The 13,735-nt window shown below is 32.6% G+C and overlaps 1 protein-coding gene across 2 annotated transcripts in view; it reads right to left on the minus strand.

Annotated features, from left to right (window-relative positions):
• The window catches only part of LOC136984455 (ribosome biogenesis protein NOP53), a 37,805-nt gene that overhangs the window by 10,454 nt on the left and 13,616 nt on the right, over nucleotides 1–13,735 (minus strand). For both annotated transcript variants that reach the window (XM_067281448.1, XM_067281447.1), the window contains exons 5-9: nucleotides 13,076–13,158; nucleotides 11,523–11,618; nucleotides 11,308–11,418; nucleotides 2,524–2,685; nucleotides 1,826–1,881 (exon numbers count right to left, since the gene is read on the minus strand). In XM_067281448.1, coding sequence (XP_067137549.1) covers nucleotides 1,826–1,881; nucleotides 2,524–2,685; nucleotides 11,308–11,418; nucleotides 11,523–11,618; nucleotides 13,076–13,158 — 508 coding nt within the window. The remainder of the gene's footprint in view (nucleotides 1–1,825; nucleotides 1,882–2,523; nucleotides 2,686–11,307; nucleotides 11,419–11,522; nucleotides 11,619–13,075; nucleotides 13,159–13,735) is intronic.

The raw sequence follows: 13,735 nt of genomic DNA on the forward strand, positions 1-13,735 counted from the left end.
CGGTACCCTGGCCGGGAAAGGGTTAAAGAGATTTTTCTCGAGACGTGGTAAGAGTGCCAAATTATTTACGGACAATGCAAGAACATTTATTGGAGCCCAGGCAGAATTGAAACATTTGTACAACATGGTAAACAAGCCAGATGAAAAATTGGCTACTTATTTGTCATCCAAAAACATTCAGTGGAACTTCAATCCCCCTAGAGCCCCAAATTTTGGTGGATTGTGGGAGGCAGGAGTTAAATCTTTCAAATATCACTTAAAAAGAGTTGTAGGTGGTACAATCTTGACATTAGAAGAGTTTCTCACCATCACCAATCAAATCGAGGGAATTTTAAACAGTCAATCCAGATGATCTTGAGGTATTAACACAGGCTTCCTTATAGTACATCAATTGACACTATACCAGACATTGATCTCAAATCTCTATCAGACAGTAGACTTTCACATTGGCAACGTGTAACAAAAATGACTCAATTCATTTGGAAACGGTGGACTAATACATACTTAAATAATTTACAACAACGGAATAAGTGGATGATTGAAAAGGATATTATTAAAATAGGGACTTTAGTCATTATCAAGGAAGATAATATACCTATCTTTAAGTGGTTAGTGGGAAGAATTACAGAAGTTTTCCCAGGATCTGATGGTAAAGTAAGAGTTGTGAGTGTAAAAACAAAAAATGGTATATTTAAACGAAGCGTATCTAAAATTTGTGTTTTACCTTTGCAGAACTGAAGTTGTGTTTTGTGTGTGTAATTAGTTGAACCCTAGAAGGTTCAAGGCGGGAGGATGTTAAGTTCAATATTCAATTTAACAAAACAGTAACACGTGTGTTTATGTTACGTAGTGTTGATGTACAGTCCACAGCTCTGTCACACGTGTCAAGTGTGTTGTGTAACTATAGACTTGAGAATGTGGGGAGAGATTTTCCTGCCTAGAGAGGGAAAAATTGTGCTTTCCCTTTGGTGTGGCCGGGGAGTGCTGACCGGAGTGTGTGGCTGTGTGGCTGGCAAAGAACCAGTGTTGTCCCTTTATTAATTAATTGTCAGGTGCCTGAGTGTTACTCGCTTGTGGAGTGCCAGAGTGTTACTCACTAGTGTTGAAAATAAATTACAAATAGTGTTGTTGTTGTGTTATAAATAATTGAGTACTGTGTTTAGAACGTGTGAACAGCAACATGTTAAAACATTTTAATATATATATTAAATAAAAATGCCTTAACATTTTATGTATTTTATGTATAAAATAATAACAGATAAACAAAAAGAAAATATACAATCTACATCAACGTCACACCAGAATCCAATTTTGCATTTTCTCATGCCAGAGGCATTAATAATCGTTAGACGTTACTTGCCAACAATTGACAATTGCGAAGATGATGTTTTCAAGGCGTTCGCGATCGTTGAAAAAGAAAGTCGAGACATTTAAGTGCTCAAAAGAAACAACACTAAACGAATTTTTCAGTTTTTCACCTACAGAGTAATTGTAAATGGAGGACACAGTGTATTGTAAACCTATACTACTGTATAACGCACTACTGTATTTTCCTAATTATAGTTTTGTGGTTTTTTTCCAACTTCGCTTTAGTCGTCACATCGGATAACTCGACACATTTCCACTTCCCCTTGGGGTGTCGACTTATGCGGAGTCGACCGTATTCTACATTTCTAAACACTGATTTTTTTCTGTTTTATAACAAATCAATCACCAATCAATCATTTTAAAATGCTTACTGTATTTCATATTTTTATTTCCAAATTGTAATATCCAATTTTATCCATAGTAAAAAATAATAATGTAAAAAGCTGGCTATACTTACCTATAAATTTCATTTATTCTTTTATTTTCTAATTTTCTTTTTTTCTTTTCTTTTAACTGTAAATTTAATTTATTAATATTAAAAAAAGTCATTTTATTTCCATAATATTTTTCATAAAGCTTTAATCTCATTCAAATTACAAACATAGATACTATACATTTTAAAAGTTCATCAATTAAAATAGCTTTTAATTAGTGTACATGATAAATCCTAAAATGATTTTAGTGGCATTGATAACGTCATTTATTGTGATATAGAATGCTATACATAAATTAAATTTCGTGATAATTGTATTTATTTAAATGAATTATAACAGAAAACCACAGAAAAAAATTAAAATTGAATCGTTTTTAATAATTATTTTATAACATGTGGATTAAATTGTTTATTAACTTTTTTGCACAAATTGTTTTTATAATGTTACTATTTACTGCGGGTAACTGAAAAATATCTACTATAAAATGATGGAAAAAGTTTAATATATGAACTGATTACATTAAGGAATGTAGAAGTGTATTTTCATGGAGTAATAATTCATTTAAAATTTATTATAATAAATTTCTTCTTAAAAGCTTTGAAAATATTTCTTATATACATGTTAATATACACTTTGTTAATTATACTTTTCATTTTGTTAGATTCCCTGTAACAAGAATGTATTCTTATTACAATAAAGTTAGAATGGAATAAAATTATACCTTTTCTTTCATTTCTTTCTCTCTTCTTCTCTTTTGTTTAGATTTTTTATCGTCAAAACGAACTGGCGGATTACGGGAAATTGCACCCACTTCGTCATTCTCTTCGTCGTCTTCGGTATTTTCTGTTTTCAAACCTTGAGACATTTCTTCCAGCCACGTTTTCTAACATAAAATAAATCAAATTTTATTAGATAAATATTTGGTTAAAGTTTACCTAGGGAACCCCAATGGCCGCGCTTCCGGTCGCCATTTTGTTTGCTGTACTACGCACGCGTACTACGTTCAAAAAATTACGCAAATTAGTTAGTATGTATAATTTTTTGAAAAAATAATAATTACATTAGTAAAAAATAAATGTTTTAAGATTGTTTTATGTTTCATAGCTAGCTGAACCTGCAAAATAAACTATTACTCACGTGTTTGACGCTCTGTCATACATTTCCTTTTTGTTTCTTCTCGCTTTTCCTTGATTTGCGATCCCTATCGCTGATGTTTCTCTTTTTACTTGATATTTTTACACGTTTTTTAGTTTCGCCACACGAATGTGCCGTACTTTGTTTTCCCTTCTTACACTCGTCGCTTTGTGGAGCAGCTGGAACGGACTCCGATTCTTTCCATTTCGGCTCGATTCCGGCACGTTGCATCACGAAAAGTAGACGGAATAAAAACTTACCTATTTACTATTAAAAATAGCAGAAAGTAGCATTTTTTCTTCAAAAATGTTTAACTGGTGGAAAAAACCACTCGTAGCAGTTGAGCCGTCACGAAAAACAAAAAATTTGCATACGATAGCGTTATTTAAAAATTGCGCCACCTACACCGAATTTCTAACATCACCTGTTGTCGAGATTACCGGAAGTGCGGCCATTGGGGTTTCCTAGGTAAACTTTAACCAAATATTTAAAAATAAATATAAAGGATTATTAATGGAATGGATTGAAATAATTAAGAATAAAACTCCCTCAATGGGTGCCACTTGGTTGTGGTGAAGGGGGCCTGCATGCTCCAGAGAAGCTGAGAGCTTTGCTGGCAGTAGTGTATTGGTATCCAACTATCAGACTAAATGGCACCAACTATCATCCCAATCCATCTGCATGGTAAAACCAAAGAGAAAAAAAGAATTCTATACCGGATTGATCATCACCCGGGTCAATAAAGACTGCGATGGATGTTAGTGTCCCTGAGTATCAATTGACAAGTGGGCTACAGGACTCAGTTGCTGATGCTGATCAACTGGGGCACAGCACTGCGGGGTTATCAGAAAAAACGTCAAAAATTCAGTGTGTCGGAAAATCGAGCAGTAACGGCTTGTTGTTATAATTTGGAACCGTTGAAACGTGGCTATTTGAAACAAACGTACAAACTGTGGAAAGTTAAATACACAGACTCAGATTGCTGAACAAAAATTAGCAGACCAAAGACAATTCATCATTTGAAATATAGTGTTTAACGAAGTGAAATTAGAAGAAATAGAACAATCTTGTAAAAGAAAAACAAAATCAGAAAAACAACAACAGAAGAGAGGAAAATTCTCCAATGGAAATACCAAATACCAGAGTAAAGAGACCAATGCCAAAACAACAGAGGAGACAGCTCAAGTAGATGATTTAGACCAGCAAGGAGAACAAGAACAGGTACTGCTCTGAAGTAGTTCAAGAACTGACCACGAGACAAGAAGAAACTCAAGAAAAAAATACTAAATCGTATGCAGTTATCAGCCAAGAGACGTAGACTGCCAGCATTGAAAAATGTGCCAAGAAATCAATTAAATTCCATCACGAAGGATATTAATAAAGCACTTGCTGCAATTAGCTCATATACAATGCAGCAGTTGTAGCAACAACTGAATTGAGCATCAAAATTTCAACCCCAAAGAGGCAGACAAAGGCAATTAAAGATTGCCAGCCAGAAAAATTGTCAAAAAGGTACCGTTTTTTTGCACGACAATGCCACACCTTATTCAGCGGGCTGGACAAATTCAAATGGACTGTATGGAAACATCCTCCCTGCAATTCAAACTTGCATCTTGTGATTTCCATGTGTTTGGCCCTGTGAAAAGAAGGACCTTTTGAATCATCAATACAAATCTGACGAACACATCGCAAAAGCAACACGAGAATGGTTACCACACGTTGGACGGGAATACTAGAATACTTCCGAGAAGGAATAGAAAAATTCATGCCATGCTACAATAAATGTTTAAATAAACTTTGTGATTATGTCAAAAAGTAATACTTGAATTGCACATTTACACGAATAAAAGTTTTTAACCCCGTATGTTTTGTACTTGTATTTTTGGTACGAGTGCAACTTACTTTTTGACTCTTCCTCATATATGTGGCAAAATATAAACACAAAGTAAAAATAACTTATTTTACAAGTATCACAGAGACGAGATGAAATGATGTGTCACTAAGAAACACTACATTTGCAATGTGTTAATATTGGGTACATTTGTAAAGTCGAACGAGTTAAACGAGAATGACGTCATCGTTATTCTTATTTCATTAGACTTTTCAAACGATTCATTTATAACTAAATGGCTGTTTCTAAAATCGAAGATACAAATGTTGCTAGTGCAGCCTTATCCGAAATATTTTTCTTATATTGCTTTGGGTGGACAGTTATTTCAATCATTTCACCTTTTAATTTACAATTTAAACACTCGAGTAGATTTAGAAACATCGATATCGTCGGGCACCATTTTCTTAACGAAGTAAACTAACTCTTTCCATCGTGAGCTTCGTGAGGTGGTAAATATATTTGAAGAATTTAAAACATAAAGGAGCCTTTAAGACAACTAAATAAGCTTTTCTACATAAGGTTCATAAGTTATCATCAAATAACAGCAGCTTTCCCATTAAATATTTGTTTCTGTTATAATCAAATTATTATTTTATTTTCACTTAAGTAGAATTTATTGTTGTTTTTCTGATACAGATTAAAAAGTTGAACAATTCTGTGATTTCCATTCATCATGTATTAAGGCAAACATGGTTGTCTGCCTTAAACATTATAATGCGCATGACCAGAAAAAGTTTATTTTTAATGATTCAGAATGTAATAAATATTCCTTAAAAATAACAATTTAACAAATATGAAATAACAGTACGAGTGTCAGAAACGGGAAATAAAGGGGGTAAATGGCCACCGAAGCATCTGGCGGACCGTGTGAGGTCAAAAACGTCAAAGAGAGGGCCATAACGGTGGAATATACGAGCACGAACGTCAAAGACTCCGTCAACACTTCTCGGAACTCTCCCGACCCAGATCGGTCTCCAGTTTCGCATAGAAACAAAAGAAATGACCAATCGGGGTAAGGGAGAGGAGGAACAGAACCAATCAAGAGGGTGAGATTCAAGAAGGAAAATATTATAAAACTCCCAAGTTGCGAAGACAGGAGTTCTCCTCCAGACAGAGGGTTGATTCTCCTTCGGTCTTTTGAAAAAAAGAAGTGCAGCGGTTCTCCTGCAGACGAGTGCATCTCCAGCCGAGTCTACCCAGGACAAGACGATCCGGAGATCACGGGAAACGAAACAAGATTCCCTCTCATCTACAACTGGACCATACCTCATCGTCCATCAGCGCCCAGAGACTGTCTCTCCAGAATTGACTGAGGAAGCCCCGGAACGTTCCCAACGTCACCTCAACAACGCTACGTTGACGATCTAGATCGTATTGTACTGCAATTATATGTAAGTTAACTTAGTAGTTAGAATAAATGGTTTTGTGTAAGACACTTGTCATCTTTGTCTCCTACCGCCACCACCCACATACGATTTTGACCCTAGGTTTCCCTGACATGTGATTAACTGTTTTCCCCTGGTAGTCGGCGGCCTTACAATAGCCATTGAAAGGAAAAACCAAGTCGATCCAACGGATTTTGCAATGCCGACACCCAATTGTATGTGCAATTCTTTGTCACCAAACACAATCTGTAAAGTTTATCATATGCTAGTTTAACGTACCTTTTATCATCTAATTTTAAGAGACGTATTCAAAATAAAATTATTACTTTTATTTTAATTACTGATATCCTAGAAACTCCAATCGCAACATATACGCTGGAATTTTGTTGCATAACATGAAAATTTTTCTAAAATATAAAGCAAGAACAATTTCCAGTTTATCATAATAAATGATTGCCCATATAGAAGCTGCAAAGAGTAATACAGATAAAATCACTGAACAAAATAATTTTATATAAGTAGAAGAGTTAAGTTTTGTCCTTGAGAAAATAGGCCACATAGAACCCAGTGCCATTTTAGCTTTATGTATACTATGATTTTTAGCCTGTAAGAATTGTCCAGAAGATGAAAATAAAACTCCCAAGTACACGTAATTTCAAGCAACTTGTAAAAGTTGATTGTTCAGAAACCATCTTTCTCTAGGTAACATTCGACATCCCTTCTTGAATACCATTATCTTTGTTTTTGAAACATTTATAGTTAACCCGCAGTCATGGCAAAATTCCTCTAGGATTACAATTTTCTTTTGTACCATTAGTGCAGAGTCAGCCAAAATTACAGTGTCGTCGACATACATTAGTGCATGTATCTCAACTTGATCAGAGAGAAATCCCAGGTAAACCAGATTTAGTAAGTCAAACTATCAGACCATTGACATTCAAATTAAAAAGCAGTGGGCTCAAAATCTCACCCTGCAAAACTCCTATGTTAACACCAAATGAATCAGTTGTTTCAGATAATATTTTCACTTTTGCAGCAGCTTAGAATATATATCAATCACAAGACCAAGAAACTGTTTATTCCCGTTCATTTTTCGTTAGTCCAATGTCGGATATCCGTCGTGTATCGGGTTAGCTACCTAATTATTACTAAATTAATATCGGAAAGCATCAGCGTTGGAAAGGTGGGTTTGCTGTCGGCCAACGAGTGTTTCCATAGCAACGTTAGAGGAAAGGTTCGCGGAGCTTTTAAAAGAAGCAAAGGCGTCCCTCGACCAGTCTAAGAACTTTAGCAGGACCCTGAAAGACAAGATATTCGACGATTTAGACGAGGCAGCCGGTATCTTCGATCAATTAAAACTGAATCTGGCGAACAGGAATAAATTACTACAGATCCAGCTCGAATCCACCAGGACTTTAGCCGGCTCGGGCAGCCAGCAGTCCCCGAATTCGTCAAAACAGACGTACGGCGAAGCTGTTAAAAAGCCACCTCGTCCTCCCAACGATAGAGTCGTGCTGATCTATCCCAAGGAAGAGGATAAGCACTCACAAGTTGTCGACAGACCGCGTATAATCAAGTGAATCGATAAGCGTTCGAGCTTGCAAAGTTTCTCTGCCTTCTTTCCTACCCATTCTTTCTAGTAGAGCCCATAAAACTTTATGATTGACAGTATCAAAGTGAAAGTCCACTAAAACAGCATAAAGCTTTCCTCTCTTTTTTCCAGTTTTAACTGTATCAGTACATTTAATATAAATATTTGATCGTGATAAGATTGACCTGGTTGAAAATCTGCTTGCTCCTGACACAAAATATCATATTTAAGTATCCATTTTTCTAGTCTTTTATTTGATAAGGATGTAGTTTCCCAATTACCAGAACCAAAGAAATAGGACAATAGTTTTTTAGATTGTCCACATCACCTTTCTTATATATTGGAATAATTAGAGATTCAATCCAAGCTTCTGAAAAACTACAATTTCTTTTAATACGGTTAAAAACTTCCAATATTAGCGAGGTTGAGGCAGAAGTTTTAAACGCGAAAACGCGTACGTCAGACGTTCGGCACCGCCTTCCTGTAAGCCTAGAAGTTTGACAATGACGTTTGGAAAGTCAGTGGAATCATGCTCGACGTTCCAAACGCCATTGTCAAACTTCTAGGCTTACAGGAAAGCGGCACTGAATGTCCGACGTACACATTTTCACGTTTAAAACTTCAGCCTCAACCTCGCTATTGCGAGTAAGAATTGTTCTGAGAAACATTTCAAATATTCTGTTCGAAAAAAATCAGATCCAGGTGAGGTGCCAGATTTAAAACGATTAATTGCTCTTTTTATCTCTTCCAATGTAAAATCTGAGAAACATTCTTCCCTTATTGGAAGCACTTTACATATGTCTGTCGACAATTGATCTTCGTTAATAAATACAAAATGATCTTTAGAGAATTTAGCAGTATAAAAATTTAGCCATCTTTCCAAAAGAATTCTTGAACTGTAATTTGGTAATCTTTTACGTCTAAAACAGTTGACTGTTTGCCAAAATGTTTTTGAGTTGTTACTTCTAAGTTCGAAAAATGGGATTGTTTTTTCTCTTGACATAAACATTTGTAGTCTTTTAAACAGATTTTATATAAAATATAATATTCATTTGTATATGACTTTATTGCCTTCTTAAACAACTTCCACAAATTTCTGCTTATGGTGTAGCACTCATTATCTTACCATTTATTTGTTGTATGAGTTTTACGTGGTACGGGATTAGCGTCGTAAATTAAGTCCAAAGACATTACTACTTTAGCTATACATTCTACCAGATCATCAGGTATGAGAGTCCCTCCACATTCATTTAATAGGACATTATCTAATCTAACAGAGAATGAAGATTTAAGTTCATCCCTCCAAATTGCACGTTAACTTAAAAGTTGTCTATTAAGAAGTCCAGATGATACCAATGGGATCATTGTTAGTAGAACTGGTGAATAATCTGAGCCTTTCTCTGTTTAAACATTTAAATCATTTACAACACTAAGATATATATCTTGTGATACTATCACAAAATCAATTACGCTGCCTCCTTTTGTTGAGTGTTAAGTATAATTACCTTCTTCGTCTTCTGGCAATAAGCCAAACAGACAAGACTGTTATTTTCACAAAATTTATATAAAATTTTCCCTCTATCATTAACAATTAGATCTTTCAAAGCTCTCAAAGCAGTTTGCTAGTCGCCAGTAAAACTTGACAAATAATCAGGATGTCCTATTGAAGCGTTAAAACCAGCACATAAAATCACGTTCATTTCAGGTAGCAGATAGTTTCCTATAAGTGATAACATATTCTTAAAATCATCATCAAAATAATTGTCAGGCGAAATATAAGAGACTATTAGTTGGGCATTAGTTTATTTCTCAGTGACCACTTATAAAAACAAATCAAATCGTGATTGGAATATAATTTCGACCTTAGAAACTGTATCCAGTTTAAAACCGACAATCAAGCCACCACTAGGTCTTCCAGGTCCCTCGCAACTATGTGCTACTTTATGGAAAATTTTGTATTTATCAGAGAACATTGATTCAATTACTGGTGAAATATGTAATGTTTCCACTAAACAGAATATCTTATATCTTATATATTAAATTCCAAAAATTAGGAAAGCAATGTTTATTATTTAAATCTATGTTATAAAAAAGAAGTTTTGTCTTATTGTCATTGTCAGAGTAGAAAACATTATATTGGTTATAATTCTCTTTAATTTCATCATCTTTTTTATCATTACAAACTATATTTCTAAAAAAGGTTGTTCGTTTTCTGTTTGAAAAATTTCACCTTCATAATTATCTTATTGTCCACAATTAATTTATTACATTATAGTTTAACATTAGTAGCTCATTTTGAGTGCATTTCTTTGCCATAAAGTCTTAGTTTATTTCTGATAATTCTAGTATTTGGCGAGTAATCATCATTAATAAATATGTTTGAATCTTTCAATTTACTAATATTTTTATATATTTTTGATTTATCTTAATGTTAAACAGTTCACAAATAACCGGTCTTTTTGAGTTAGGTTTAAATTTTCCAATTCGATAAGCACGCTTAATATTCACATCCGTAACCTGCAAGTTATCACTAAATAATTTTTGAACCTAGCATAGACAATCATCCATTTTTTTGTCATCCTCTAAAACCGAAATTAGTTATTTCTTCTTTCTTAATCTTCCAGTTTCATAAAGTTTTCATGTAAATTATTACATACTGCATTTATTTCTGCATATATTTATTCCTCTTTATCAATTTCGAGGACGAAGAGTCTAGATTCAAGATCTACCATAGCAGTGTCTATATTTTCAATTCGGGCCTGCATTCTATCTAACTGTTCTAAAAGTACTTGTAATTTATTATTTGAAGAAGCTTGTAGTTTCAATAAAAGTTTAATCCCTTCCCAAACGTTAATCTCTTTTTCGGCACTTATATAAGACAGAATCGATTCCTCCGTTGACTCGCCCGTAACATTTTCTTCGCTTCCAATTTGTTTCTTTACGTTACATGGTAATCCATCTTGGGATAGTAGTGAAAAAGTTTTCCTTTTCTATGATGAAAATTCAGTCGTTTTCCAAAAAGCTAACAATAATGAGTCAAATCGTAAAAGACCAAAAAAGTTTGCAGTTAATGTTACCTTAGGTAGCCAAGATGGCGGCTCGTCTCTAATTCCAGCAAGGAAACAGTGGGACGCACGTTCTAACCTAACCTAACCTATTCTAATAAATTGGTTGCTAATAATTATGGTAATTTATTAGAATAGATTAGGTTAGGTTAGAACGTGCATTCCACTGTTTCCTTGCTGGAATTAGAGACGAGCCGCCATCTTGGCTACCTAAGGTAACATTAACCAAATTTGCTCCAACAGCCACAACCACTAGACAGCTCCCCCGAATTAGATTAATCAAAAACAATTGATTCTTGAACAATGACAATTATTTTTTCTAAATTTTCTTATTAGCTATAATTTGAAATTAGAAATTTAAAACTATAAAATCTTTGTCTAAAATATTAGTAAAAAATTATTTTAATAAATAAATACGTTTATCTATAATAATACTTACTTCAGTAGGAGCTTCGTCTATAGTTGGAAATTTTTCTGTTAATGCTCTTTCTATTTTCTTATGATCTTTTTCATATTCTAATTCATTTTTTACAACTTCTGAAAGTAATTTCTATAATAGACATAAAAGCAAATTATCCCTGAATCCAATTTATAACTTAAAAATATATAATTTAAATAATAAAATTTATTTATAATTCTACTTTCGGCACTCACTATATGATCAATATATTCTGGATTGTAAGATGCACCAGGAGGAGGAACCTCGACAGCCGGAAGCAGGGACGGCTTTTGATATCTATGATTTGGTACCTATATTAAATGTAAGTAAATAACTTCATTACGGTAATAATACACAAATTAGCATCGACATATTTAACCAATAACTATGTAAGAATTACAAAATGTAAACAATATTCTAATTTATTTTAAACCCTAATCTGATAAATACACACATCGCTCTCCAAATTACAGTAAATTACTTTCTTATATTTGACAAATGTAATTTTCCTCATGATTGGTGACACCTTAAGTAGTGTATATGTTAATTAAAAATGTATAGACAAAAGTATTTTATTAATGAAGTTTTAAAACATTTAAAAATAAAAAACCGAAACTATCAAAAGATATAAATGTAATAAGCCAACGACTACCGAATTTAATAAGAGATGGCACCTAATGCCTGCCTTTAGTGATAAATTATTTAGTATCAAAAGATAATTATTTAATAAATTAAAATTTATAATATATTTTGTCTCGAAAATTTAAATAAAAGCTGGTTTAAATTTGTCCGGTGATAATTTATTTGTAACGGTGGAGAAGGAGCAGAAAATCTAGAACGGAAATTTGTTGTTTTTTTCGTATTGAAAGTCTGAAACAATACGGAATATTTTTATACTTTTTATTATTTTTGTCTTGTGTAAACTGCAAAATAGATAAATTATTTCTGTATAGTAGTTACATACCATATTTTCCGGCATATAAGACAACTTTTTAACCCAGGAAAATCTTCTCAAAAGTCGAGGATCGTCTTATATGCCGGACAGTACGGTAATCTTATACGGCGAGTATATCCCAAACTCTATATTTTAACTGTAAAAGTCGGGGGTTGTCTTATACGCCCGAAAGTATGGTATTTTTATCGAATTTAATGCTTTGAGAAATTAACTCCTTATTATCGGAACATTTCAGTATATACAGAATTGCTAACAACAAACAAGAAAAGTTAAAGATTTAAAATTGAATTAGCATCTTCGCTTAATTCTAATAAAATTATTTCATATTAAACAGTTAGCATCCATTTGAAAATATTAATTATTTAATATAAAATCTTATTATAAATTATCTGGCACAGGAATTCAATATTACGGATCAACCTTTTAAAATTCAACTCAAATGAATTTTAAAAGTAAATTACTTAATTTTATTACACTGATTTAATAAACAAGTAATATTTTATTCAAATTGATATATAATCAAAGTTCTCATTGCTTTTTTCTTCATTACAATTACAAATAATAATTAAGTCACTATTCGGATAACTAAGAGATACAGAATTATTAATCTTTTAGATAATTACTGTTATAAATTCTTTTAAAATATTAGACATACAATATGTAAGATAATATAGCAGATATTAACTACTAATTTTGCTAGTTATTAATATTTAATAAATTCTAAAAATGTAATAATAAGTGACAATAATTATTGATTAACTTCCTGATTCCAGATCTACAAAATTCGTTAATTTTACTAAATTTTTAATATACCTTTGGTAGTCGCTTCTTAGTCGTTTCATTTATATAATAAATTAAATCTTTATCGAGTTCTTTCTCGACAGATGAATTATTCTCTGCAAATAAATTTTAATCTAATTTCAAATTTATTTTTTAAATACAAATTTAACAAAATATATAATTTGAATTCTCTAAAGTTTTTTATAGATAAAGTATTTGATTCTCAGATAATTACATTGAAAAAAGACCTGACCACTGATGAAGACTAACAAGATTATTTCCACTCAATATATATATATATATATATATGTGTGTGTGTGATATATGTGTGTGTGTGTGCACACGCACGCATAAACAAAAAGTAGAAAAAATATATTATTCATTGTTAATTACATTTAAAAGTATATATATGAAAATTAACATATCAAATGCAATCAAGATGTTTACATTTATCTAATCATTGGTGAATCCAGCGAATGATAAAATGGGAATCATGATAACACTTATGTTAGTCTTATATTCTTCTAAAAATACTTTTCTTTATGAACCGATTACCAATTTTAAAAAAGATTTATATAATCTACCTTCATATAAGACTTTACGAGTATATTAAAGGATTGGTGTATAATCTTTAAGAAGTAACTAGGGCATATATCCCGTTACTCTACTCTAAAACTGCATCTGCATTTAACT

Source organism: Centruroides vittatus, unplaced genomic scaffold (assembly GCF_030686945.1).
Source record: "Centruroides vittatus isolate TY-2023 unplaced genomic scaffold, ASM3068694v2 contig_920, whole genome shotgun sequence".
NCBI classification, from domain to species: domain Eukaryota; kingdom Metazoa; phylum Arthropoda; class Arachnida; order Scorpiones; family Buthidae; genus Centruroides; species Centruroides vittatus.